Source organism: Plectropomus leopardus, chromosome 15 (assembly GCF_008729295.1).
Source record: "Plectropomus leopardus isolate mb chromosome 15, YSFRI_Pleo_2.0, whole genome shotgun sequence".
Classification (NCBI taxonomy): Eukaryota; Metazoa; Chordata; class Actinopteri; order Perciformes; family Serranidae; genus Plectropomus; species Plectropomus leopardus.
Genome location: NC_056477.1, coordinates 9,793,342 through 9,819,294, shown reverse-complemented (window position 1 = coordinate 9,819,294; position 25,953 = coordinate 9,793,342). Strand labels below are relative to the sequence as shown.

At 38.5% G+C, this 25,953-nt stretch overlaps 1 protein-coding gene across 1 annotated transcript in view; it reads right to left on the bottom strand.

Annotated features, from left to right (window-relative positions):
• The window catches only part of ryr2b (ryanodine receptor 2b (cardiac)), an 85,907-nt gene that overhangs the window by 25,824 nt on the left and 34,130 nt on the right, over positions 1-25,953 (bottom strand). The window contains exons 46-73 of the mRNA XM_042502345.1: positions 25,507-25,693; positions 24,361-24,469; positions 22,705-22,825; positions 22,268-22,437; positions 21,222-21,442; positions 20,499-20,589; positions 19,922-20,062; positions 18,342-18,505; positions 17,915-17,993; positions 16,632-16,721; positions 16,241-16,378; positions 15,191-15,268; positions 12,673-12,748; positions 12,442-12,565; positions 12,108-12,223; positions 10,428-10,504; positions 8,437-8,558; positions 8,169-8,218; positions 7,943-8,003; positions 7,015-7,262; positions 5,628-5,709; positions 4,845-4,975; positions 3,962-4,282; positions 3,616-3,853; positions 2,032-2,119; positions 1,839-1,925; positions 1,516-1,677; positions 227-289 (exon numbers count right to left, since the gene is read on the bottom strand). Coding sequence (XP_042358279.1) covers positions 227-289; positions 1,516-1,677; positions 1,839-1,925; positions 2,032-2,119; positions 3,616-3,853; positions 3,962-4,282; positions 4,845-4,975; positions 5,628-5,709; positions 7,015-7,262; positions 7,943-8,003; positions 8,169-8,218; positions 8,437-8,558; positions 10,428-10,504; positions 12,108-12,223; positions 12,442-12,565; positions 12,673-12,748; positions 15,191-15,268; positions 16,241-16,378; positions 16,632-16,721; positions 17,915-17,993; positions 18,342-18,505; positions 19,922-20,062; positions 20,499-20,589; positions 21,222-21,442; positions 22,268-22,437; positions 22,705-22,825; positions 24,361-24,469; positions 25,507-25,693 — 3,635 coding nt within the window. The remainder of the gene's footprint in view (positions 1-226; positions 290-1,515; positions 1,678-1,838; positions 1,926-2,031; positions 2,120-3,615; positions 3,854-3,961; positions 4,283-4,844; positions 4,976-5,627; positions 5,710-7,014; positions 7,263-7,942; positions 8,004-8,168; positions 8,219-8,436; positions 8,559-10,427; positions 10,505-12,107; positions 12,224-12,441; positions 12,566-12,672; positions 12,749-15,190; positions 15,269-16,240; positions 16,379-16,631; positions 16,722-17,914; positions 17,994-18,341; positions 18,506-19,921; positions 20,063-20,498; positions 20,590-21,221; positions 21,443-22,267; positions 22,438-22,704; positions 22,826-24,360; positions 24,470-25,506; positions 25,694-25,953) is intronic.

The window sequence follows — 25,953 nt, the reverse complement described above, 5'->3', positions numbered from 1 at the left end:
CTTAACTCCTGCTCTTACTAAAGATAGGCTGATAGATATATGAATTCCACAAACCATATCAGTTAACTATGTATTAGGATTTCTTTAATTTTGTAATGCAAGAATCTTGTCTAAGATGTTCATGCCCAAAATAAATAAAAAAAATTGTAATCCTCATGAATGAAAATAGTCCAATACTGTATACATGAGAACATTAGAACACAAAATTAAAAATGGCAGCATTTACGTGACTCTGACGATGTGTAAGACGGTTGTAAACATGCTCTCGAATCTCATCTTCTGTCTTCTTCTGTGAAAAGCAAACAAAGACCAACAATAAATACATAAATATAATAGATAGATACATGATTTCAAAGATCTAGTGTGTAGGATTTAGTGTTACATAGCTATCAAAAGGGCCATCTGTTTGGAGCCACAAAACAGCCTTTTAATTAAGGTAAAATAGTCTTTAAAGTCTAAACTGGCCTATCAACATTAATAACAGGTCTCAATTGATATTATCAATTGATTTATCTTATTTTTACATGTCGGTTTTATTATGTCTTTTTGTCTTTTCTGTGTTTTGATGTGAAGCACTTCTTGTACAGCATGTTGGGCTGCATTTCTTGTATGAAAGGTGCTATAAAAAAAAAGTTTATTATTATTATTATCATCATTAACTTAGAATCCATCATTTGTTTTACCACAAGGTGACTATGCTGCAGTAGGCAATTTATGATTATTTTGTATTTTTGGCTTTCAACATTGGTGACTGAAACAACAAATCTGTCCCTCTGAGAGTTTTACTTTTTGCTTGCCTGACTTGGGAAACTCAAGATTAGCCATCACTATCTAATTATAATTAAGAGGAACAGGCGCTGGGCTGTAGACGTATGCTGCATTTTAGCTGACAAAATGTTCAAACATTATACTTATCCAGTGCATAGGCTGCACATTTTTACAATTGAAGAATGTAAGAAAGAAACTAAAATAAGAGCTATTAAAATAAAAATAACTGTTCTAACACTCATGTGCATGTGACTTTTTCTGTTAAAGCCACAGCGAGCCACTGAAGGGAGGCTAAAGAGCCACATGTGCATCTGGAGAAACAGGCTGCCTATGCATGGTGCTGGAGAACAACAGTGGCTGACACGATAACTCAAATGGCTGCAACTAAAGTCAAAGTTTGTCTGTTGTCTGTAGTGGTAAACTGTAAAAAAGAAAAAAACACATCAGACTCTGTGGAAGATGACAGAATCCCTATGTTGATATATAAAATGGTTCATTCTGATGTGACGAAAACATAAAAATATTGGTTTAACTACAGTTTTAAGTCATTATAATATAATGAAGACATATTAAAGACTACTATGTCCCATATATGCCAATATATCCCCTTAAATCCAACAAACATTTAAAACACTCATCTTCACTATCTTCACACTGCTGATTAACATAAAAAAACATGGTGACTCAAACACTACAAGGTTTTGTCATAATGAGGACTAAATTAATGCTGGTATACTTCCAACTGACCTGAATGAAGCAGCTCTTGGCCAACATGATAAGGCTGTGGTTGCTTGGAAAACAAACCCTGAGTCCCACAGGGAGCAGTCGCTTCGTGGATGCCACAATGAGAGAGGTATGTGTGGAATAACGATCCCCCTTCCTCTTCATTCTCCTCTGCTCATGGTCGAACTGCAATATTTAAAAGCAGTAAAGATAGCTTAACTTTGAGACTTAACTGAAAGTTGCAAACTTTTTTGTGATTGCCAAACAACTACAAGTGGCGGTAATTTAAAGAGATGCACATCAGTGTAAGCCTAATTACAAAACATCAAGTTAGTAATATGGCTGACCTTTGACATTTTGTCATTGTTGACCAAGAAAGCCAAGTTGTTGATTTCATTTTGGACTACATGGTTCTGTTCCTCCCATTTGAAATTCTGCAAACAAGGTTGAAGAAAAATAATTTTTAGAATACAATATCTACCTGATTAACATAGATATGAGGATTAAATAAAATAAAAAAACACTGAGTGTCATCCTCACATGAGATTTGGCCCAGAATATAAAGACCTCTGCCACCATGCTGAACAGCTGCTCAGCATCAGGGTTTGACTCTTTCAGCCAGCTGGCTCTGAGACAAGACCAATCAAAACACATCACAGAATATTCATCGCAGAATTTATTCCTGTAAATCTTAACATATGCCTGAAACAATAACTTTAATAACCCCTCAATAACATCCATCTCAAACTCTTTGTATCTATGATTTATTCATAAAAGTAGAATGAACAGAAAAGACATTGAACTGTGTACTGTTGTCATTTGACTAGTTCAAAAGAAAAATGCGTGTTGTTTGTTGTTATGATGACAACACACATACCTGAACAGGTCTGTTAAGTGTGTCACACTTACTTGTTAAGGCCTAATGATCACACTGGACACAGAAGCACTTCAAATGTTAATTGTCATTGACTGCCTAAAAGTAGTCACCTGGCCGTTCACACCAGAGGCCCATTTCTACGCACTAATCAGCAAGAGATTCTCCTCCTCTGCTCTTTTCTGTTCACATGTAGAGCTCTGTCTCTGTTTGCTTGTGTGTCTGTGTTTGTGTGTGCTTCTGCTAGTCTTTCTTGGGATGCCTGTTTTATGAGTTATCATAATCATATAATTTACATATCTAATATAGCCTTTACATTGTTCAGAATGGTAATGCTGGTTTATTTCGGTCCTTGTACACAATTTTCCAAGACAAATGTACACCAATTGATTAAGTCAAAAGGACTAACAAAACAAAAAAACAAACAAAAAAAAAAAAAATAGAGAGACTGAAAAGATGTAGGTTGAAGGTGAAACTCATAATACCTACCCCTTTTTATCTAGAATATTTGGACGAGTTTTAACACTATTTTCTACTGAGTTTCATAAAAAACAAAAACAGCGTAAAACAACAACAAAGGCACAGAAAAGAGAAAAAATAATATTAATAACAAGATAATAATCATACCCTCGGTTTTATATCTGTTTACCACTCACTCGCAGCTCACAGAACAAATTGACCAGACACCAAAACTATCAGTGTGGATCGCAAGCCAGCAGCAGAGTTTGTGGCCACGACATGTCCTGCGTAAACAGCCCCATCGCTCAATTGCAGAACACTCAACAGAAAATCAGCACACTTTGCTTGCATGTCCAGTATGAACTCAGTGTTATACAAAAGTCTGCTACAACAACTATTAAGTGTGCTACAACAGTTGCAATGGCAACAGTACACATAAAAGTTTGCTCAGCTTCAACAATCCTGCAATGTTGATTCAAAAGGGGGGTGTTCATTTTACTCTCATTCTCTTTCTATGGTTTTATTTGTATTTTTTATTTGTTTAATTTAGCAAGAGTGGTTTTTACAAACATTAATGTCCAATTTTGTGTTCAATAGGTTTCTGAATAGCTTCAGAAGAATAGCTTCAGAGATAATAATTACTAGTGGAGTAATGTCAATATCAAATACAGTGTAAAAAGGTTTATTTCACTTTTCATTTACTACAAAAAAATTAAATTACTTCTGGAGCTTTTGGCCTAAGAAAATAAGTTTACCTCCCCACATCTAAGCTCCTTGGACGCATGCCTTACCGATAAGAATCCACAAATGGGATGAGGAGGGGATAGAAGGCGTATAGGTCTCGCACCAGTACAGTGAACTTCTCCTGTATCTGCAACTCTGCCTCGGAGGTATCGCACCCCTCTGCTTTCATCTGCTCCTCCTCTAGCAGCACACACTCTGCCTTCTTCCTCAACTTCTCCATAAGCGGCAGGAAGTGGCTCTTTAATAGCTCAGTACGGGCTTTGCATATAATTGGCTGAGAAAAAACTGAAAGATGTGACAAGTGTTAATAGTGCAAAAAAAATGAAAGGTGTAACTGATGTAGACTAAAAAAGGTCCACACAACAATCACACTATTGTACATGAGCACAATACCTGCCAGCTGTTTCATCCAGTCCCCCTGGCTAGCTCCCACATGGTTGTGGATGATACGGAGGATGTGGCCAAGAAGGTCACTAGCATGTTGAGGGATGACAGCGGTGCAGATGGGGCTGTCTGGCTGGCCCTCAGGGCCCCAGTGCCACCAATGGGACATGTAGCTGCACAGCATAGGCAAAGTGACCTCTGTGACATGGATGTAGTGGGCCTGACGAGCTCCAGCACCAGCGCCTGCCAACTCCTCCACTTCCCCCAGAACCTGATCCAAAGATGGCAGGAGGGGACACATGTCCTCAACCTGATCTGGCAGCCCAAGGTCTAACAGAAACAGACATGGAAAATAAAGCTGAAAAAAAGGCTGGGGTTAAAGGAATAGTTCAGATTTTTTTTTTGAAGTGGGGTTGTATAGGGTACATATCCACACTCAAAGTCAGCATATGACATACGGTAGGTGTCTCCCGGCACATCCCCAGTTTGTAGGGGTCGACACGGAAGCTAAGCAATGTAAATTTAAGTGTACGCCATATTGACAGTATTTTAACTACTTTACCTTTCCGTCAGAACTCCATTTCAGTGTGGAAGCTGTTAACATCTACAGTTTACCATCTATACTCTCTTCAAAGCCATAGCTCACTGAACACGTGAGCTGCTGATCAACCACTCCTTCGATGAGTTAGTTAGTTTGTGTTATTGTAGGACTTTGGTGAATGCAAACTAACCGTTTCAAACGGAAAGTCACACAATAACACGAACAGAAATCTACTGTAAGTTATACTCTGACTATGGATAAAATGTGGGAGTGAGAGCTATTCAAGAGGCCCAAGATTAAACAGACAACACTAATAAATATCACAGTGTATCCAGCGTGTTTGTTTATTACCTTCTCTCTCAGAGGCACTCATGATGTTGTAGATGGAGTAAGGGTTGTTGTGGTTTAGGGATGGCTCCAGGAAGCAAACAGGAAAAGTCCCAGTCAAGGCTGCCAGACAAGCACCTGCTGCTTGCCTCTGCCTGTATGGGAATGTCGTATTAGGATGGAGCATGAGGCTAACTGAGGTCCAAATCTTGTCAAACTCTAACTGGTAGGATTGCTTAGGTAAGTTTACTTGCCAGCTCCTTTCATTTCTATCTAAGGATAAAACATTTTCCCCTATGTTACTTCAGCCTTAGCATTCATCAAGAGTGTTCCAGGAAAGATGTTTTTCTGTAGGCTAACCCAGAAGCTAACATTGCCCTGGTTCCTTCTTAAAAAAGCCTATGGGATTTTCCACTGGATTTTGTATCATGGCCGGAAATAAGCTCTGTGGTGAACAAAAGTTTATGACACTTAAACAATTTATTCAGCAACATTATCTTGACAAATGGACACTACTTTCAGAATTTTTTAAGCCTAAATGTATTGTGTATTGTATTGTCTCTGGAATACTTTTTTATTAAGTATTTAAGTATAGTATTAAGGTATTAGCCTTAATACCAGGGGTGTCAATGTCATTCATCAAATTAAAAGTAGGGTCATCAGTTCTTCCAGTATAGGAAATATACATAAAAACTGCTGCATAACAGCTGAGTAAGGAGTACCATTTACATAAAAGTATACACAGTTAATGAAGAAAGAACATGATTAAAAGAAGAAATTATTTTCATGAGCATAAAAAGGCAGTACCCCTCCATGTAGATGCTGCTACTGGTCCCAAGAGAGTAGAGACTGTTGATGATCCTGTAACAGGACACCTGGATACTCCCCACTGGAAAGACAAGGTGATGAAGATGAGATCCTTGTTAGGTCTCATTCAGAAGCAGAAAGGGACACTGAGTAAGGAAAGCTGATGCCCTACAATCACAGAGAGATAGATGAGCTGGATTCAGGTAATGAATGATTCCTGGAAGGTCAGGATATGAGTGAGGGAGACAATATGCTGGTGCTGCTCTGTGGCCATGGCTAAGACACTTAATGAGCGCTGGTTTCAAAGATGATTAAGGTAGGAAGTTGAGGGGAGGGTGTCCCTGTGTGATTTCAGGGGTGTGGAAACCAGATGTTGATCGAGCTCCATAGCATATGGAGGGGAATGAATGAGACTACCAAACACATATGGTGGTGGCTGTATATGTACTATTGTGAAGGTACAGGAAGGTGTGCTAAAGTTCCTCTCCCGGCATTTACTATTCATAATAAAACTGATCTCTTTTCGTTAAAATGGCATATTTATGTTTTTTTATCGATGGTAAAATCCCTTTATGCCTGAAACGAAGTTTGTGTGTATCTATGATTACGCCAATTAGACCGCCTCTATCTCAACCCAACCCTCAGCTGCTCGCCTGCAGCTCGAGCATACCTACTCACCCTCGACTCTGCTCATCACACACACTAATGACTGCTTTTTTTCTGTTTTGCTAACTATTTTATGGTACACGATGGCAAGTGGTAGCATAGGAGTATGTTCATTAATCAATTCATTGTCCGTAACCGCTTGACCTCTTAAGGGTCACGTGGGGGCTGGATCCTATCCCAGCTGTTAGGGCGATAGGTGGGGTACACCCTGGACAGGTCACCAGACTTTCATGGGGTTGACACATAGAGACAGAACCATTCACGCTCACATTCACACCTACAGACAATTTAGAGGCACCAATTAACCTGAACTGCATGTCTTTAAAATGTGGGAGGAAGCCAGAGAACCCAGAGAAAACCAACGCTTACAGAGGGAGAACATGCAAACTCCGCACACAAGGACCCCCTGCCGAAAGTCGAGGGTTGGGGCGAGGTGAGGCGACAGTGCTAACCACTGCTAACCACCACACCACAATGCCGCCCCTGGGGGTGTGTTCAAACCAGAAATCAACTCCAAAGAAAAGAACATTGAATGAGAAGGAAAAGAAAACAAAGAAGAAGACAATGACAAGGAAGATGAAGGTGATGAAGAAGGAGAAGGGGATTTGTACAGAACAGGTCAATTTATCAGAATAGTGATTTTTTTAAAATCATAAAATGTGTCATACAAGACTTTGAGACATTCTTTCTTAACGGTAGTTAACATCAAGGTCGCCCTTACCTAGGAGGTCCACTCCATAGTTTTGGTTGCCAAGATGTTGGAAGAGGGAGGTGAGGGTGGGCAGGAGAACGGAAGTTGTGAAGCTGAGAACCTTAGCCACTCCTCTAGCCTGCTGACTCCTACTCTGAGGCAAACAGACCAAGGTCACAGAAAGGTTTTCCACTGTCATCTCCAGGTCAGCCGCAGCTGCCTCAAAGAATGAATGCAGAGATGCTTGGATAGACTCCGGGGCGGACTTCATCAATGCCCTAAGACCAAAGAGTGAGATTTAATTTTTATTTTTAATATGATTTTTTTAAAATATTTTCTGAAAATACTGATTTAGTAATGAAAAATAATATAAACCTTTCTCTAAATAATGACTTAGTGTTTAACGAGAGCTTTTTTTTTTTTAATGAGAGACTCAAAATTTATTTATTTTAAGATTCAAATACATAGGCTTGGTGTATACAATTAATGAGAAACTTTCTCAAAATAATGGCTTGGCACTGAAAAACTTTCTTAAAATGAGGAGTTAATATCTCAAAATCTTTTTAGAATAATGACAAGCAGACGATGATAAGGGCACAGTTATGAATGGAGAGTGTAGAAAACTGAAATGTTTAAAAGGAGTCATGCAGTGTCTCTTTTGGCAGGCTATAATAAAACCAGTCAAATTAACTAAATCAGTCGCTAATTCCTCCTGCAGACAAGTCCAAATTACATCAATCTCTGCCGAGCTGTGATTCTACTTCTGGCGTCATGCTTCAGAGGCATTGTCCTCAGGGAGTAAAAGTGATATCAACCACAATTAGATAGCATCAGTGTATCAGTGGCTCAATAAACCAGTCATCTCAACCTCAGACTTGGCGGTGTGGCATTAATGTGACCACAGGCAGAGCAAAAAGATCGATTCAGGCAGAGTGTGACAGTAGTGCCATCTAGCTACCTGGCATCAAGGGCCTGAGCCAGAATATGGAGGCAGCTTGTAACTGATGAGGCTTCGTTTTCTGGAGAAAATCACGTCAGCAAACACAGACAAAAAGATATGCAACCACAGAACATGCATACACAAACAAGAAATAAGATTAATCTGGGTCAATTATATCTTAGATAGAAAAACGAGGAATCAGCTAACAAGAGAAGCAGTGGGACAAACTGATGTCCATCCTTACCAAAGAGTGAGATCCTGTGTCTTACTAGAGCTGCAAGTTTACAAAAGAGGCTGGATGTGAGATGAAAAGACAGAAGAAAGATGAAAACCAGATGAAAATCAGAAGAATGCCGCTTCTTCTGTTAAATAAAACCTTAAATAAAATCTTAATTATCATGCAAAAGATGTCTGAAGAAATGTCCCAAAACAACATGTTGTGCAAGAGCAGAATTTTAAATTACTGCTGGTGTAATCAATGCACTGCATGTGTTTGTGGGAATGACACATACCTTGCAATCATCTCCTTTTCTTTTTTTGATGCGTGGCCTCTGTTACCATTTGAACAGAGAGAACTGGACAGGAAATACAGACGGTGGCTCTTTACATATTGTTCCAATAGAGGAAGAATAACCTGTTGAAAGGAGTAATAGCTAGGTCACTCTATGTATCAACATCAATGTATTACACACATTCCCCTTAAACTTACTCTGACGAATTTGAGTTATTAAAAAGAAAAAAACATTTTGACAGTTTTACATCACATACATTCTGTCCCTGTCTCTGTATTTCATATGGAGCTACATCACACTCTCTGAGAAATATATCTAATTCAAAGACACGTTTTATAGCCGCACCATTACATCAAATAAGTAACTCTGGAGGTCTTGTTTATCACTGGTTAGTTCAACACATTTTCCTTCAATTCAGGCGATTCAAATGTCTTGTGATCATGACTAGAATTTCAGAAATTGTCCCGGGTCTGCACGGTGCCTGCCCATTAACACACAATTTAAGGCAAGTTGGTTTTTGGTTTTTTTAGCTTTGTTTGAAAAGTTGCGTTTGAAAAACTTTTTTGCATAAAATATACTGGGCCTCACATGCATGGCTTTATACTGGTTTCAGCCATGTTCACTGGTTAAATAGCCAGTTTTCTTTGATTTTCTTTTTCCTATGTACTTCAGGGAACAGTGACAGCTAAGCGAGTGTTGTTGGTTCCCAATGTGCATGATGTTATTGCAAGAGGCATTTGGTAACTTAGTTTAGAATAATGGATGTTACCAATTATTTTGCCATATTAGTTTCATTATATATATCATATCAGACTGAGCTCAGACATTTTCGTACAAATTAAGCCCTTATTTTTAGATTAATAAATTCAATGCCACTATACGGTATCGGCCCGATTACAGCCTGACCTATCTGTTTCACCATGCTGGCTTTAATCAAGAATAACAGTGAGTGTCATGTGTGATAACCTAAGGGTACCAGCTTTATATTTCACTGTGAAAATCAGAGGGAGCTTCTTATGGAGAAGTCAGTGACTTGCTTGATTTTCACACAGCACTTCAAATGTAGCTCCTCTCATCTGGTGCCACTTTTTACGTTACTGCAAAAACAGTTCGGCTTGGACATGAACACTCACAGAGACTTATATAATAACAATAATAACAATTATTAGTATTATTAAAATAATAACACCAATCATAAAAAATAATCATAATAATCATAAAAATAGGATAAGAATACTTCAATGATATAATGCAATTATAGATCGTGGACTAACATGTAATCTGTCGTGCCTATCAGTCAAGTCACGGCAAGAATTTATTACTCCATAATCACCTAATCTGACTTAACAACTATCAGAACGGACAAATATGTTGTGTAGTCTGAACCTGGCGAAATAGTTTTTAAGGATCCTCAGTGACATTGTGTTTACCATGAGATGTAACGACAGACCTGTAGAGGAAAGAGTTTAACATTTTGCTCTTCTTACGCTCTGAAAATTCAGACAGAGAGGATGGACAGCCAGCCAGACAGACAGACACTTGACACGTGGTTGTGTGAGTGTGCGTTTGAGCGGGAGGTGTTGGATGTAGAGATCTGAGACAGGATTGTTCATGGTATTGGCTGACTGTGTATGACTCATTGGGTCCCATCAATAAAAAATAAACCCTTTTCATTCGCTGCCTCCTTAGAGGCAGAACTGTGTGGGAAGCTTTAATCAATGTCCTGACAGCAATCGACACACCCACATGGATTTCCAAAATGGTTAAATAAATTACACAGCCACAGGGTTTTACTCAGAAGGGTCGCCCATGGCAACCACCTAACAAAACTAATTAGATGACGTGAACGAAATAAGAAAAAGGGCAAGTAGAGGAAAGAAAAAGCAGCATTGGAAAAAATTAATTGGAAGGAGTCTAAATCAATGTTAGAGATACCATATCAGACAGAATATTTTGACTGTTTTTAGATATGTAATTGATCTGAGGCAAACCTTAGAAAAAAAATTAATTGGCTGCTGGTGTGGAGCTCTCTCTCCTTTAGACATCTGTCCTCTGGCTTGCATTACCTCTGGAAAGAAAAACACAATGAAATACTAAATCAAAGACAACGACTTAAAATACCACAATACTATAGACAAAATACATAAATATAAATAATCCAAGTGTTTCTACATAATTTTCATGTAAGACAGACAAGTTCACAAAGCCCGGGCCTGCTGTGAGCTATTGTGTAATGGTTTAAATAAAAACTACCCTGACTCACACTCTCTGAATGCAGACTTAAGAGACTGTTGCTCATTGTTAACCCTTTGAAAACCAAGCAAATTGGCTGGTGTTCTGTCTAAAAAACAAGGGAAGAAGAGATGAGAAACTAATCAAGACATGGCCCGAAAATGTCGTAAAAAGTTAGAGAGAAGCTTATCTCAAAATAAGCCAAACAACATTTGTAAGAAATGAATTGACAGTTACAAGAAAGTTAAAATAAGAAACATACAACATATAAATTTTTTTTTTGGATAATATCAAATAATCACCCCTAACTAATTTTCTGGTCATTTTTTGGTCTTTCTTACAGGACATTTGGTGCCAAGTTGCTCATTATGTTTATTTCCTTGTTTTAAAATAAATCCAATCAATTTTCACATTTCAAAGAGTTAAATGCTTGTGAAAGGCAACTGGACGCAGCACAAGAAAATTGATGTCGATCCAGATGATGGGGGTTAATAAATTGTGAAGATTTAAAGGGATATTTCAACAAGCTTTTCTCAAGGCAATGTGGACAGTACATGTAGATGAACTGTGGTAAACTTTCCTCCATCTAACCAATGTTCAGATATGTCTCCTTCCCTCACTGTAAAACTCTTCCTAATGGCATAAATTATGTCATTTGGAGATGTTTTGCTGGCTCTCATTGCTCGAACTAGACTGTATTTCCACACTGTCATATTGCTTGCCAACCACCACCAACCCCACTGCAATGACCATGTACTCAAAAGGCAACCTGCCCCTCTCTGTTTCTCAAACTCAGACTGAAATCCAATCAAATGATAAAACTAGGCAGTGCTGATCAAATATAAACAAAGATTTCGTTACTGCATTGCTTTTTTTTACCGAAATGTTTTCAGAAATTTATTTTAAGCCCTGTTTCCCCGTGATGGCGAGTGTTAGTGAGCAGGAAGTGGGAGTCTTCTGCTTCTTGCACAGTGAAAGCGGATGTCGCAAAATCAAACTGTAAAACTAAGCAGCACTGATCAAATTTAAACTAAATTCTATCAGAGTTGCACATTTTTGCCTCAAATGTTTTCAGAAACATGTTTTAGTTTACTGTTAAACTGTAACACGAGATCGAGCTGTCCTCCATTGTTTCATACGGACTATTCCACATTACGTCAGGCACATAGTATTTCGCTAGTTGCAGGTTTTCTGCCTCTTGAGCAGAAGCCCCTTTTTCTTTTTTTCCTCTGCTCACGTAGCACCAATTTCAAAAGTATTTGCATCTGTCTACTGACGGCCTAGTTTTATGTCAGAGCCTTCTTTATATCTGTGAATACTTCTTTAAGGCACGGTAATATGTTCAAAACCTCACACTGTCAGCTACACAGTGAACTCATACCTTTGAAATGCAAAATGTCAAAACTCTTATGTGTTTTATTTCATATTCATCATGTTACCCAGCTCCAACATGTGCTCTTGGGCATCTTCAGTGTGAGACAGCAGCCGCTGAAGGAGAGTGGAGCCAAAGCAGTTGGCTATGGCTGGAAAGTCCAATTCCACTGTCTTTCTATCTCTGTAAAGAGTGTAATCAAACAAGGATAATGATACACGACTGCTGGAAAAGACATTGAGCTCTAACCTTAATTACTGTATAATCTGAACTATGAATTTTATTTCCAGAATTGCCTGCACGCCACTGTGAAATGAAAATGGAGCACCTCATTTGCTACCCACCTCATACATACTGTATCACATTGCCCTTTTGCAATCATACGCTCACTCTGCACTCACCTCCACACAGTGTAGCCGTTGAGCTGAAGGAATTTGAGGACATCTTGGGCTCTTTCTCTGAATTTGGTCTTCTCCTTGGCAGTCAGGGTGTCATATGGTACAAGCATCGGATGACCACCCCCTCCTGAAACCAGAAACGGGCCAAATACATTGCAATTTCATTAACTGTTCTGTGCCCCTTGAGCGGTCTTGAAGAAATATTGTAGAATAGTTGCTGACATGCTATGATACCTTTACTCTCAAGTTCTAATTTCTTTCTCTTAGCCCAGGCGTTATGGTAGTTTTCTGCCAACTGCTCCGCCATACTCTACAGAAAAAATAAAAGAGAAAGGAGTAAAATCCGTTATCTATATATTTTGCCAAGAGAGAGGCCAAAGAAGCAGCGCTGGGCAGGTTTAAATAATAGCCAAATACATCAGCTCCCCTCACTCGCTATTAAAGCAGCAGACAGGATCCTAATGGACCAGAAGGAGAGTCCAGATCCTTTTCTCCAACAAGGAAACTGCTTTTGTCAAGGAAGTGCATTAAGGAAAATGAGTCCTGTACCCCAAATATGATTATACAGAACTCCAAACATGTTACCCATGGCAGATGATTTATCTTTTTGAGGTGACTTCACTTTTCAGGCAATAAAATTTGTGTCCCTAAGATGGTATGAGTTTGTCACTTGACTGTAAACAGACATGACATCTGATGACTCACAGTTATAACCATGTTTAAATGCAAGGTATTATTTAGATTACTGAAATGTACAGTGGAAAGAAAAACTGAGTGAACCCTTTGGAATTAGCTGCTTTTATGTATAAATTTGTCTTAAAACATGGTCTGATCTCAACTTAAGTTACAAAAATGAATGTCTGACTTCACCGCCATGGTAATATTAACAGTTGGCGAGCGCATGACGTTTAAGTCATCCATTCAAAATTAGCAAGTTAACAGCTAACAGGCAGTCATGTTCTGTCCTGTGGGAAAGTAAGACTCTGGCTCCTCTGTCATTGTACATTACGTCGCCAATGCAGTGAGGATGTCACTATCCAAATGTGCAAAGAAAAGAAAAGCCGACCGAGAAAACCCGAGTTCATTTTGCCCCAATCTAGCATGTAGCCCATGAGTTTGATTTGCACAGACAGTTGGAGATGTGGCGAGTGGCAATGTTAAAAGCCACTGTGACGCAAAGCACGTTTTAAACAGCAATAGCCCCAGAATACAGAGGTGAGGACAACAAAACCTTTGACAGTTAAAATCTTTTTATAAGTCAACAAAAAACTTGTTTGTGAGATCTATCACAGCATGAGAGAGCTACTGGAGCCTCTCTCTGAGTCGCGTGGGTGCTGGGCAAAAACAAAAGTCCTTTTCTGATACAGAGGTAGTTATGGAGTGTTTAAATTAGACAGTTGAAGCTCTGTTTGAGGGAAAGGAGAGACAGGAGATATCAGAAATGCAGTTATAAGCAACTTTAATAAAAGTCATTTGCTTATCACAAATCGTTCCAGACCTTTGGCCTTGAATAGAAATCAGATTCTGACCTTTGAATATTAAGTTTGAGAAACCCCTGCCCTAGACTAATGACTTCAGCAGAAGCTAATTGGAGTCCATAGTTAGCAAAGTCTAATCAATTAAACGACTTTGGAGGCTTGGTGTGGAGCTACTTTGACTTATAAAAAACATTCAAATATTCTGAGTTTGCCATTAACAAGAGGCATCTGCTGATGTGAACCATGCCTTACAAAAAAGAGATCTCAAAAGACTGACAATGAAGAGAAGTTGATTCACATAAAGCTGGAAAGGGTTAGACAGTCATCTTAAAGAATTCAGACATCAATCAGTCCACAATAAGACAAACTGTCTATAAATGGAGACAATTCCTTAATATGGCTAGTCTCCCTAGAAGAGGGCACCCAGGCAAGATGACTCTAAAGGCACAATCCAGATTTCTCAATAAGGCTAAGAAGAACCTTGTGTAACAGCTAAGGGCTTGACAGAACTGGCATCTTACCATCTCTGTTCATGAGTCAATCATTCGCAAAGCATTGAACAACCAGGGTGTCCATGGCAGGACACCACAGAGAAAGCCGCTGCTCTCAAAAAAAAAAAAGTTAATGCACTTCTGTAGATAGTGTGCCAGGATTAAAGGCCCAGTGTGTAAGATTTCTGAGACTTTATCAGCAGAAGAAAATTAGAATTGTTATGATTTTGTTACCTTACACCTGAACGGTTTATATCTACATAGAAAGTCAGTCCTCGGCCATGGAGCTTGTCATGTTGCTCAGCCATGTTTCTGCAGTAGCCCTGAATCGACAAACAAAACACTGGATCTAGATAAGGCCAGCAAGCAGCGTCGGAACAAGACAATTTTTAAAACATGAAAATGTTTTTTCAGTGTTTTTACCAGTATAAATCACCAGGTCTAATTCTTTTGGAGAGGAAGAGACATCTATGCGAATAAGTCGGCTGTTTTGATCCAAAATAAGGTGAGCAGAAGAGCTAGGCGAGCAACCTGGTGTAGACATGCAAAACAGCATGAGAAAAACTGATGTGTAACATGAAACAGCTTTATTCTGTGTTTTGACTGGTTTAAATCACCTCTTCTGTTTGTTTAAGAAGAAGAAGTTTCAGCTTGTTAAAATCTGCAATTCTCAATACTAGACGCCAAAAGATCTCCCTAAATCTTACACACAGCTCCTTAATGGTTGAATTAAAGTTCTAACTGTCTTAATGGTGTATACAGCAGTTAATATGAATTACTTACACACTGGTCCCATGATAAGGTGATGCTGCTCATGTCCAAAGGTTTGGGGCTGAAGGTTGATGCTCCTTCAAAAGACAGCTAAGACAGAAAACAAAAAAATTTAAAAAACAAACAAGTAACACTTTCCATGAAGACCACATCTATAATGCATTATGTGAGCATTAATAGTGGATTACAATACATTCATAATGCTTTATGACTACACTCATAAACACACATAATGCTTACTGATGCACTATATCAACAGTAATAAAACATTATAGATGTGACTCAATGATTTATAAGTGTCAAGGGTCTTATGGATGCTCTTGACTAGTTATGAACTAGAGGTGGGCTGTTGGGGCTAACAATGCATTATAAATACTTATACTCACCTACAGACACATATCAACGATCAACTGTAGAAAGGAAGTGTGCAATGACAGGCCATACGGTATCATAATTTGTCATTGTTTGTGTTAAGTAAAGTGAGGTGTATATTGATGCATTTAGAATAATTTACGCGTCATCATGCTTCATTGTTGGTGTTAAGTAAAATGTAATGCATTTTCATGCATTCATAAGAATCTATGCTGCATCTTAAGTGATTAATGTCTACCACACAGTAGAATACTTTGAAAATACCTTTAAAAGACTGAAGTCTGACACTCTTACATCTTAACACAATGTGTCAGAAGTCAGAGTTTTTAGTCACTGAATCAGATTTTGCAAAAGCAGGGATCTGACAGGTTTACTATTTGCAAGATTGCTATCTTAAAAAAAAGGAACAAAAGTGGAAATCTGCAGTGAGCATGCTATATGCTATAGCTAGCTAGCCAGCTAACCACTTTCCCCATCCCAAGCAGGCTATTTGAAAGCTAAGTTAAGCTAAGTTAGCCAAATGTTTGCTATTTGCCTATAAGCTAACCGCATGTTTTAGCCGATGATTGCTCATTCAAACCCAAAACAAAAAAAAAACATGTAAAATCCAGTAGGGTGAAATTTAGTTGTGAATGAGATTACATTTGTTGCCTAGCAGCAAACTGAATGTGGTCTATGGAGTACATATACCTGTCCGGACTGAGATACTCTGCGGGTACACGTTTGCCTGCCAAATGCATCTCCTTCTTTGGTTCTCTCTATGGTCCATCCAAAGGCCAGCATACTCTTTATTGTTTCTTTAATTGCCCAGCGGTATGCCTCCTTCTCCTGGAAAACTCAGAAACATAAACCCACATATAAGTACGCAGGTTATCGAAGGACAGCAGAAGAGCAAAACACGCCCGAACTATTTTGATATTTCAAAAACTTAAGAAGTCTGTTGTCCACTCCACACGGCAAGGACCTTGGATCAAGGCATTTTAATCTTTTATATTACGTACACCACATTTTGTTGCAAGTGCCTCTGGGATTTCTCAGTTCACTGCTTTCTTTTTCAATCTTTTTTGACTTCTCACTCTACCTTCTCAGCCAGAGCTCTGTATGGCTTGAGGAGAGGGTGAACCTTGGTGTTCTCACATAGCTGCTCCCCATGAACCCAGCCGTTGGCAAACTGACAGAGATAACACACAGATTCGGTGAAAATCACACATTAGAAAATATGCAGACATCAATATATAATCTCAACCACACATCACAGATGTTTTGACACTGTCGAGCAGACAAATGATCCTGTAAATGTCTTCTTAAGTGGTTCAGTCCTGACCGGGATACCATACATCAGCTCCACTTTGTCAACTTAAGAAGGATAGTTCTGATCTTTTGAAGTGGGGTTGAATGAGGTGCTTATCCGAAGCCAGTGTATTATTTATGGTAGATGACCGTCGGCACACCCCAAGTTTGACAAGCAGGCAGGAATACTGACACAGAAGCTAAGCAATGTACTGCTGTGGAAGGGGGAAGCAACAAAACATATTTTAGCTATCTAAAGAAATCAATATCAGTTTAAGTGGACGATATATTTAGAATATTTTTACCACTTTACCTTGCTGTCCGACAGCAATTTCTAATGTGGAGCTGAAGTCATTTTATCGACCTATGCTCTCTTCAAAGCCACCAGACCCCTTTGACAAAAACAGTAATTTTACAATGCAGTTAAAAACACCAAAGCTGGGCACCCAATAGCTCACCTGGTGTACCAGGCTGTGTTCTTACTGTTGCAACTGCTGGTTTGACTCCAACCTCCAGCCCTTTGCTGCATGTCATCCTCTCTCTCTCTCTCTATCTATCTATCTTTCTCTCTCTCTCTCTTCCTCTTTCAAGCTTATCCTGTGCTATCTTATAAGGGCAACAAGCCCCGAAAGAAATCTTAAAAAAACCCCACCAAAGCAACACAATAATATAGACAGACAAACCGATCAAGGGTGTGGTACACCAGCAGCTCCTGTGTTCTGCTGAGTAAAATTACTGTTTTTATCAAAGGACTCTGATGGCTTTGAAGTAAACATAATAATAATATAACAGCTTCAGTTTCCCGTCAGACTGGGCTGTCTGTCAGCAAGGTACAGTACTGATAATGATTTTTGTAGGTGGCTATTTTTTTTTCCTGCTGCCCCAGTCCACAGCAGTACAATGATTGGCTTCCATGGCAGTACTCCGGCTTGCCTCTTCAAACTGTGTATGTGCCGACCCCTTTAGGTAATACACTGACTATGGATAAGAACTCATACAACCCCACTTCAAAAAAAAAGAACTAAATCTTGAACAGGCCATTCTGATTTGAGAAATTATTATTGCGATGTTTACCTTGTCCAAGGACCACTTCTCATGAGTATGCTCTGCATACTTGTTCACAACAAACTCCAGTCTCTCTGGCACTGATATGCTAGTGCAGGGAAAGAAATAATACATCATTATATAATAATTTCATTGTATCTGAGGCTTTGGTAATATTGTTTTACAAACATTCATGCCAATAAAGAAAATTGAATTTAATTGAATTGAATTAATACATCATGTAGCTCTTACCTACAATAATACATTAAGATACAACAGCGCTTTATTGCTGGAAAGATTAATCAAGAGCATGAAAATACATTTTCATATCCACACCTCTTTGACACTTTGTCCTAATGTTAATCCAGTCCTTTACCTGGAACAGAACAAGTCATCCATACACAAATTGTGCTATTCATTATCCATGAATAATAAATATCCCTGATCAGATTCTTACCTGGAGGTATTAACAGGCTGGGGGTCAAAGTGTCCGTCTGTGTCCATCGAGGCTTTTCTATCTGTATGGGACACACAGCTTGAGTCCATGTGGTCGGGAGGTAAGGCCTTGGCCACGGCAGCCAGGCACTGGACACACAGTCTGAATAACTGAGGCTCATAGGGCTGCAGAGGTGGAGGTGGAAGGGTGGTTTTGGAGACAGTGTAGGAAGAAGGACAGAAGAAAAACAGACAGCATGAGACATGATGAAATAAAAATGAGACACAATTTCCTGGAGAAATGGAGAACAAAGTTTGTCATTAAAAATTTCAAACAGTCTGCCCTCCTGTGCCAGTATCTGTAGAATAAAGAAATGATAAAATATGATTGCCCTAAAAAGCGATGATACATTGTCACTATGTATAACATGACATTGTTAGTCAATTTGAACAAAATATGTTCCTTTTTTCATTTTCAAATGTGCGGTCATTATGTTCATACGCACATATGAAACTAAGTGTTTTTAACCAAATCTGGCATATCCGGGAGCTGACATCCACTTGCATGGCTGGCACTGCAACTCTAGAATTGGATGATATTGGTTAAGCCTGGTTTTTCCAATGGCGACAATGTGTGCTCTTGTTTAATTTGAGCCTGTGTCTGAATTTTACTAACAGAGCATTATTCAGCTGTGAAAACAGCTAATTTAAGTCAAATTTAATAACACACTGGATTTAAATATTTTGGATACGAAGACCTACCCCTGCATAAATAATGCCTCTGAAAAAAACTGCCAGAAACCAAATTATGTGGTCAGAAAATCCGATTTCTTCAGCCAAAACCAGGCTTTAAATAATGTTTTAGAAGTTTGGCTGCTGAGAGAAGGAATGACATTAATGATGGAAAAAGTTATAAAAGAAAGTTGTATGAAATTTAGTACACATATATAACATTACTCTAATAAGCCTTCACCTTATTTTTCAGTTGTAGCCGCTCTACAATAAGCATAGTACAATAAATAGGGCACTTGAAATACTATGCCTACATTAAACTACAAACACTGTAATATTTCTCTGAAGAGATTCCTCTGTGCAGTGCTGACTCGTTTTCTGAAGCCGTTTGATGTGGGTCACAAGAGGGATTGGAATGATCTTATGAACTTAGCTCTTTGATGTTTTCATGTTTCAGTCAGGTAAGTATCTGTCAGAAATATGCTGGCTCATGCATGCAGTCAACTGAGGAAAGAGTCAGTTATTGCTTATGTCTCTTACATTTCTAGCAACTCTGTTCAAGGAGGTTTCATACCAGGATATGAAAAATTTACTCTTAATCTCAAGTGTGCTGCATCTTCCTCCACTCAGGTTCTAGAAGTACACTAAAAGAGAAAATCAAATACAGATCTTGCTGTTTGTCCTGAAATAAACCTTGAGGATGGCGAAAGAAAAGAAGGTGCTGAACCAATTCCAGGATCATACTCAAAAAACAAAGGTACATTTATTCACTTTCTGCAGTTTTTTTTGGTGCTCCACAAAAATATTTTTCGAATTGAAAATAATTTCTATGTGATTTTAGGATTGACACAGATATACAATGTGTTTTACCGTCTTTGCCAAGGCCTTGAACACGCCCCAGAACAACTTTCTTGACAAGTGGAGCTCCTCTTCAGATGCACAACCCTGGTTACCCAGTGGTCCAGCCAGCAAGTAGTACTTCCACCTCTGCTCGTAGTGACTGGTCAAGAGCTGTTCGATTAAATGATTGACAAATGTATAATTTTAAAAATGAAGTCAATTAAATGTATCATTTTCAAGGTATACTATGCAGGAATTGTCAGTTAATGTTTGTAGACTGCTGACATTGCTAGTTCTCAACAAATCACTTCAAATTAACAATTTTCAAAGCTTCCTCTTGTTACTTACATTTGGCACCTGGTTGCTTTTTTTTCCAATATGTCTCAATCTAACCTAAACATTCTGAAAACAGCTAAGTGAGAAGAAAAGTAGAAAAAACAGGCATAGGGCAGAGTCTCTGCAGATAAAAACACTGCCATATACTTCTAGTTGGTCAAAGGTGATAGAGGTATTACTCTTTTAAGGAAAATCCCATATATTATACCTTTACCTTGGCGTACTAATATATTTTCACATATATTGTAGTAACTGCTAAGTGTTTATTCACCTTTAGTGGCATCTTGCTGTAGTCTGTGAGATGAGGAACATCGAAGACAAGACGTCGAAGAAGAGGCTGCATCATAGATGGCTGGAGTTTACTGAGGACACAAATGAGTATGGAATTAGTCACCAAAACAAACACTCACATACACACGCACACACACAGACACACACACAGACACACACACAGACACACACACAGACACACACACAGACACACACACACACACACACACCAGATGAATGATGTTATGACTGATTATCATGTCTCAACAGAATGTCACATATAATTGAGAAGATGCCACGGGCAAGATGTTAATTTGTCAACATTTTTGATGAACTTTGGTAAATTCCATCTAAATTGGGCAAAAACAGGCTTTATAGTGATTCATTAAGTATAATAAGTGGTAATAAGAGTGCCCTGATGTGTCTGCATCAGTTAACAATATTTTGTTGTCATTTCTCATTTCTCTTGTCAACATATGATTTGGCCAAACAGCAAAAAAAACCAGAAGATACAGGAAGCTAATTGTGCAATAATTCTTGAATTAAAAATGGCAGACCACGGAAGATGTGTCTCAATAACACTGTATCACAGCATGTATAATCTATTAGTGACTTGCTGAAAAATCAATATCCTATCTGCAGGCAGCAACAACTCGTTGAAATAATAACCAAGCAGAGATAGAATCATAACTCTGCAGGGTGCTTCACCAACTGAAAGCACTACCTGCACACAGCCAGCAGACAGTCTTCAATGGTGTCTTTCTGAGCCTTGGTCAAGCTAAGAGCCCTGGAGAGGCTGTAGACTGCCTGGATGAGAGAATCCACCAGGAGAGCGTGATCCTCTAAGGCACAGAAGAGAGCTGCACATTTGGTGAGAAGGGGCAGCACTGATACACACAAGTATCTGTTGAGGGCCAGGGCCATATCAGTGGATCCTAAGTCAGCCTGCAAGAAATAAGAAAGGTTACACTTAGAAGAGTCAACAGTCCTGGTGAAGTGAAGAGGCAGTAAGAAGAAATGTATGGAATGTAATTTAAGTCTTAAATAAATACATTTGGCCATGAAACAAAACCTTTTGAAAAAAATCTCTGCACACCTAAGTATGACAGGTGCATTGGAGGAAGTGCAATCTTGAAGACAAAATGAAGAGCTCCCACACACTGTCTCCATTATTGCTGGAATATTTTATTTTTTTACATAAGGTAACGTTTTGGTCACTCAAACCTTCGACAGAATTTTTGATTTTTTTTTTTATCGTGAAATAAATAAATAAAAGCGCCCTGAAATAATTAAGTAGTCCTTTGAAAATTGTCATTTTTAAAATGAAAAACTACTTATTAAGCTTACATATATATGTATTCATAGCCTCATTTATTAATTTCAGACTTTATTTCATAGCCATTTTCATATATTTCAGAGGCATATTAATCTGTTTATGTATTTATTTATTTGAGATTTACTTAATTGGTGGTCCACTTATTATTACACTTATTCATGAGATGATGGCTTGATGAATTACTGAAAAAAATCATTTTTATGTAAGTCAGTGCAGTTGAACACTGAAGTCACGTTAACGGGATTTTTTAACAGTCAGTAATGTTAAACTGTGGTACAGTCAATGTTAGGCTGGGGGGAGAGAAAAGTGGATATTTTTCATAGGTGACAGAGTGCAGCGAGGATTAATACAAAGTCAGAGGTCATTTCCACAATGTTACACTGAATCTGTCAAGCAGGTGAACAGGGCAGCAAAATATATTTTTCTCTGCTCACTGTGTCAAGAGAGACAGCTGCCTGAAGGTCAGGCAGAAAGCCAACTTCTAGCAGGTGGAGAAGAAAATTCTGGTCCTGGATGCCATAAACCCGGTCCAAGAACAGAACCATAGCTGCCTTGTGGTCTGGGCAGAACACAGTAGATAGATCAGGCTCAACCACCAGGCCATCTGGACAAAGAAATCGACAGTAAATACCAGATGTTAGGACCATGTGCATTGTACTTTTATCTCTACCATATATGCCGCTTTCTCGTCAACTACTGTCCCCATCATTTACAGGATGGTGACATAACAGGAGAGTCAAAGGAACACTAACTGCAAGAATAAACGTCTTAAAAAAAGCACTTGAATAAGCAACTAAAGTCGGCAAAGCAGGTTTCTATGTGATGGCTTAATACATGCTGAGTTCATTGTAGGAAGATTGGCTCATTTGACCTTTAGACACTGAAGGAACTTGAAAGGAGATGCTGATGACTCCCTCGAGATCCTGAATGGGAATGAGCGACCTGAGAATGGCTCTAATGCGGATAGCTTCTCCTTTGCCTCCTTGAATCAACTGAACAACAATTCAGAAAAAACAAAACAAACAACGTTACTGGTCAGTCATTTTAAGCTAACAAAGCATTCACGCAGAGTACACGCAGAGTACACTGGTCATAAACACACAGTAACAACTAAAATACATAGAATTATGCACATACTGTGTTAAAATGTATTGTTGGTGTAAGGACGGTGTGCTGGTTCTATAAAAGTTTGTCCGAATGTTGAGCTGCAGCCTGCTTTGCTGCAAATATGTTTGCATCAAACCTATAGAAACTATGTGGAGACTGTTTTGTTGATTAGTTTTCTGAGACAATGTTTTGTATTAACTATTGCTGATTTATCTTTTCAGAGTGTTTTAGTTGTTAATTTGTCTTTTGAAGTGTTTGCTTTACTGTTTCCGCTTTTATTTTCTGTTATCTTTTTTGCATTTCTTCTTTTTAGTTTTTATGCATTTTTAAGACTTCTACAAAGCATTTTGAGCTCCCTTTGTGTTTGAAAGATAAGACACAAAAATGTCCTTGTCTTGTTTTGTAAAATGCATCCTTTCAAAAGACAATTTTCCTCAAATGCTTATACTGACAGTCAGGTGCACGTTTACTTCCCAAGCTGTGAGGTTTGGCTGGTGAGAATCTCACACAGGTTCTGACAGGCTTAACTCGATTACTCTGTCAATACCCAGGAAGCACCAAGGTTAGAGTGTTAATGGACATCACAGACCACCAGTTAAAACGGGAGGGCAACGTATATGACAATATGTACACTTAACCTTTAAGGCCTGCTTTGATATTACACACTTTGTATCACTCTGCACACAAAATGCCCTTTGCAAAATCAAGCTTTAAAAAATATTATAAATTAAGATTATTTTATACTTTCATTAAGTAAACTTTTCAGTCCTAATCATAAATGTCAAAAATTCATTAATTTTCAGAAATTTAACCCTTTAAATGCCAGGTTTTTGTCAATATGCCACTATGTTTTTATATGAAAAAAAGAAAACATGGACAAATGAAATCATTATTTCTTTTGAATATCACAGCCTAGGATATCAAAATGATTAGCAGCAACGCTGATTTTTATACATGATTACTTTTTTGTGCAGTGTCAAATATCAATACTGCTCTGCATACAAAATGCACAAATCAGGCAATTTTGGAATCTTGTCACATAGATCAGATTACGTGAATCAAAGGCAAAATGAATTCCACTTTATTGGCATGTATTCACGGTAATATCATTTGAGCAATATCTTTTGGGAATTCATTCTTTGTGAATTCATCAGTTTGTGTATATCAAAACAGCATAATACAACAAAAGTCTAAATGTTGCAGAGTCAGTGGTCGAACAAAAGATCACAGTTTGTTTTATGTCTAAACATACAGTATGTGGACTAAGTAAAAGCAGTAAGCTGACTTTTCCGGTTTGTTTGGCTCATTCTGACTAATTATTTAAAAAGCACTTTGTATACTTTTTCCATTGGGTTTTACATTTTGAGACATCAGCAGGTATTGATGCAGAAGCTGCTTCTGAAACTAGGAAAACACTTACATGCATCTCGGGAGCACAGCGCCCCAGCAAGTCGATGAGGGCTGAGTAGAAGGTCATGATGGCGTGTCCCATGTGAATCAGATCATCGTCATTGTCCTGGACAACATCTCTGTAACAATCGTAATGTCAAAAGCTTGTTGGGAACTAAAATAAATCATTAATCATCATTTCAACAGAATCAAATGATTGATTGTCCGCAAATAAAGCAGCCCATTACTTAGATAAGATCTTTGCCTCTAATTTGTAATGACCTTAATATTTATTTTTAATTCGGACAATTACAATCCAACAGATGTAGACAGAGCAGTGCACTGATACCACCCCACATATATCTTGCTTAGCGCATCTTTAAAAATAATCAGTGACATTAAATTGTTACCTCATTGCACTTAGCTTATTTAACCTCTATTTACTGAAGAAAGGTTGGCTGAACACAGATGCTGTATTCAGCCAAGAAACACTCACAAAAAAAACACAACAAAACAAAAAAAGCCTCAGAGAAAATTACTCCTGAGACCTATTATTATAGGGCATGACAAACAGAGTTCTGACCAGGCTTATACCTAGTACCCTTATACCTAATATGTTTTACTTTGTTTGAACTCTGATTCAATTTGCCAGTAAACTTTCAATTTGCAATGAGCGCTACGAGCTTGCAATTTTTTTGAAAAGGTGATACAGCAGAAATGAGGGAAAACAGAAAATCTTAAAAACATATTTTGAGTATTCCTACACAACGAAATATAGAATAAAAAGTGATGCACTAAAACTAGGGCCATAAATGTTTGTGTGTTCCTGCTGATACAAGGGTCATGGGTTTGTGCACACAGCTGCACGCAGAATACACTGTGTGGATAATGCCAAAATGTGGAGCCAAAGTTCACATGCGTGAGGTCCCCTCACAAACTTTTAGCTGTTCACCGTTAGCAATAGGTGCTGAGACTGCTGAAGCTGAAAGAATATATGAGTAAAATGAAATAATTATAGACTGTATTCAAACATGCACTCATTAGACTGCTTTTCATGCATTGGCCTTTGTAGCATTTACAATTCATCAGATTGGTTTTACCTATCCCAACATATCAAATTATGTATCTGTGCACACATATGAAAAAAACTTAACAATACTCAACGTCTGATACTGACAGTGTTCTGTTGGACTGGTAGGTAGGACAAGGTCCGTCCATTGAAGGGTCCTCTGAGATCCTGATTGCTTCCTCCATGGCTGCCAGGAGGCCATTTCCCCCATCACCTCGCAGGGCAGGGCCAAAACACTCAGGCCGACGAATCAGCAACCTCAACACCACATAGGCGTTCTCCTCTACGCTCTCACCTTTGGTCGAAAAACGCACAGGAGAGACTATCAGGTGGACTGGATGAAATTATGGATTTTGTTGTTTGTTTTACATTTCAAATCTCTCAGAGATTCTGATTGACTTTTTAGGAAAGGAAATCACTAAACTCATAAAACCAAGATGATCAATAGAATCAATATACGAAATGTACAGCTTAAAGACAGCAGTGAAGAGGCTGAGGTGAAATCACTAAAAGGCAGTTGGTATGTAAATCCAATCCCATTTGGCTGAACTGTCA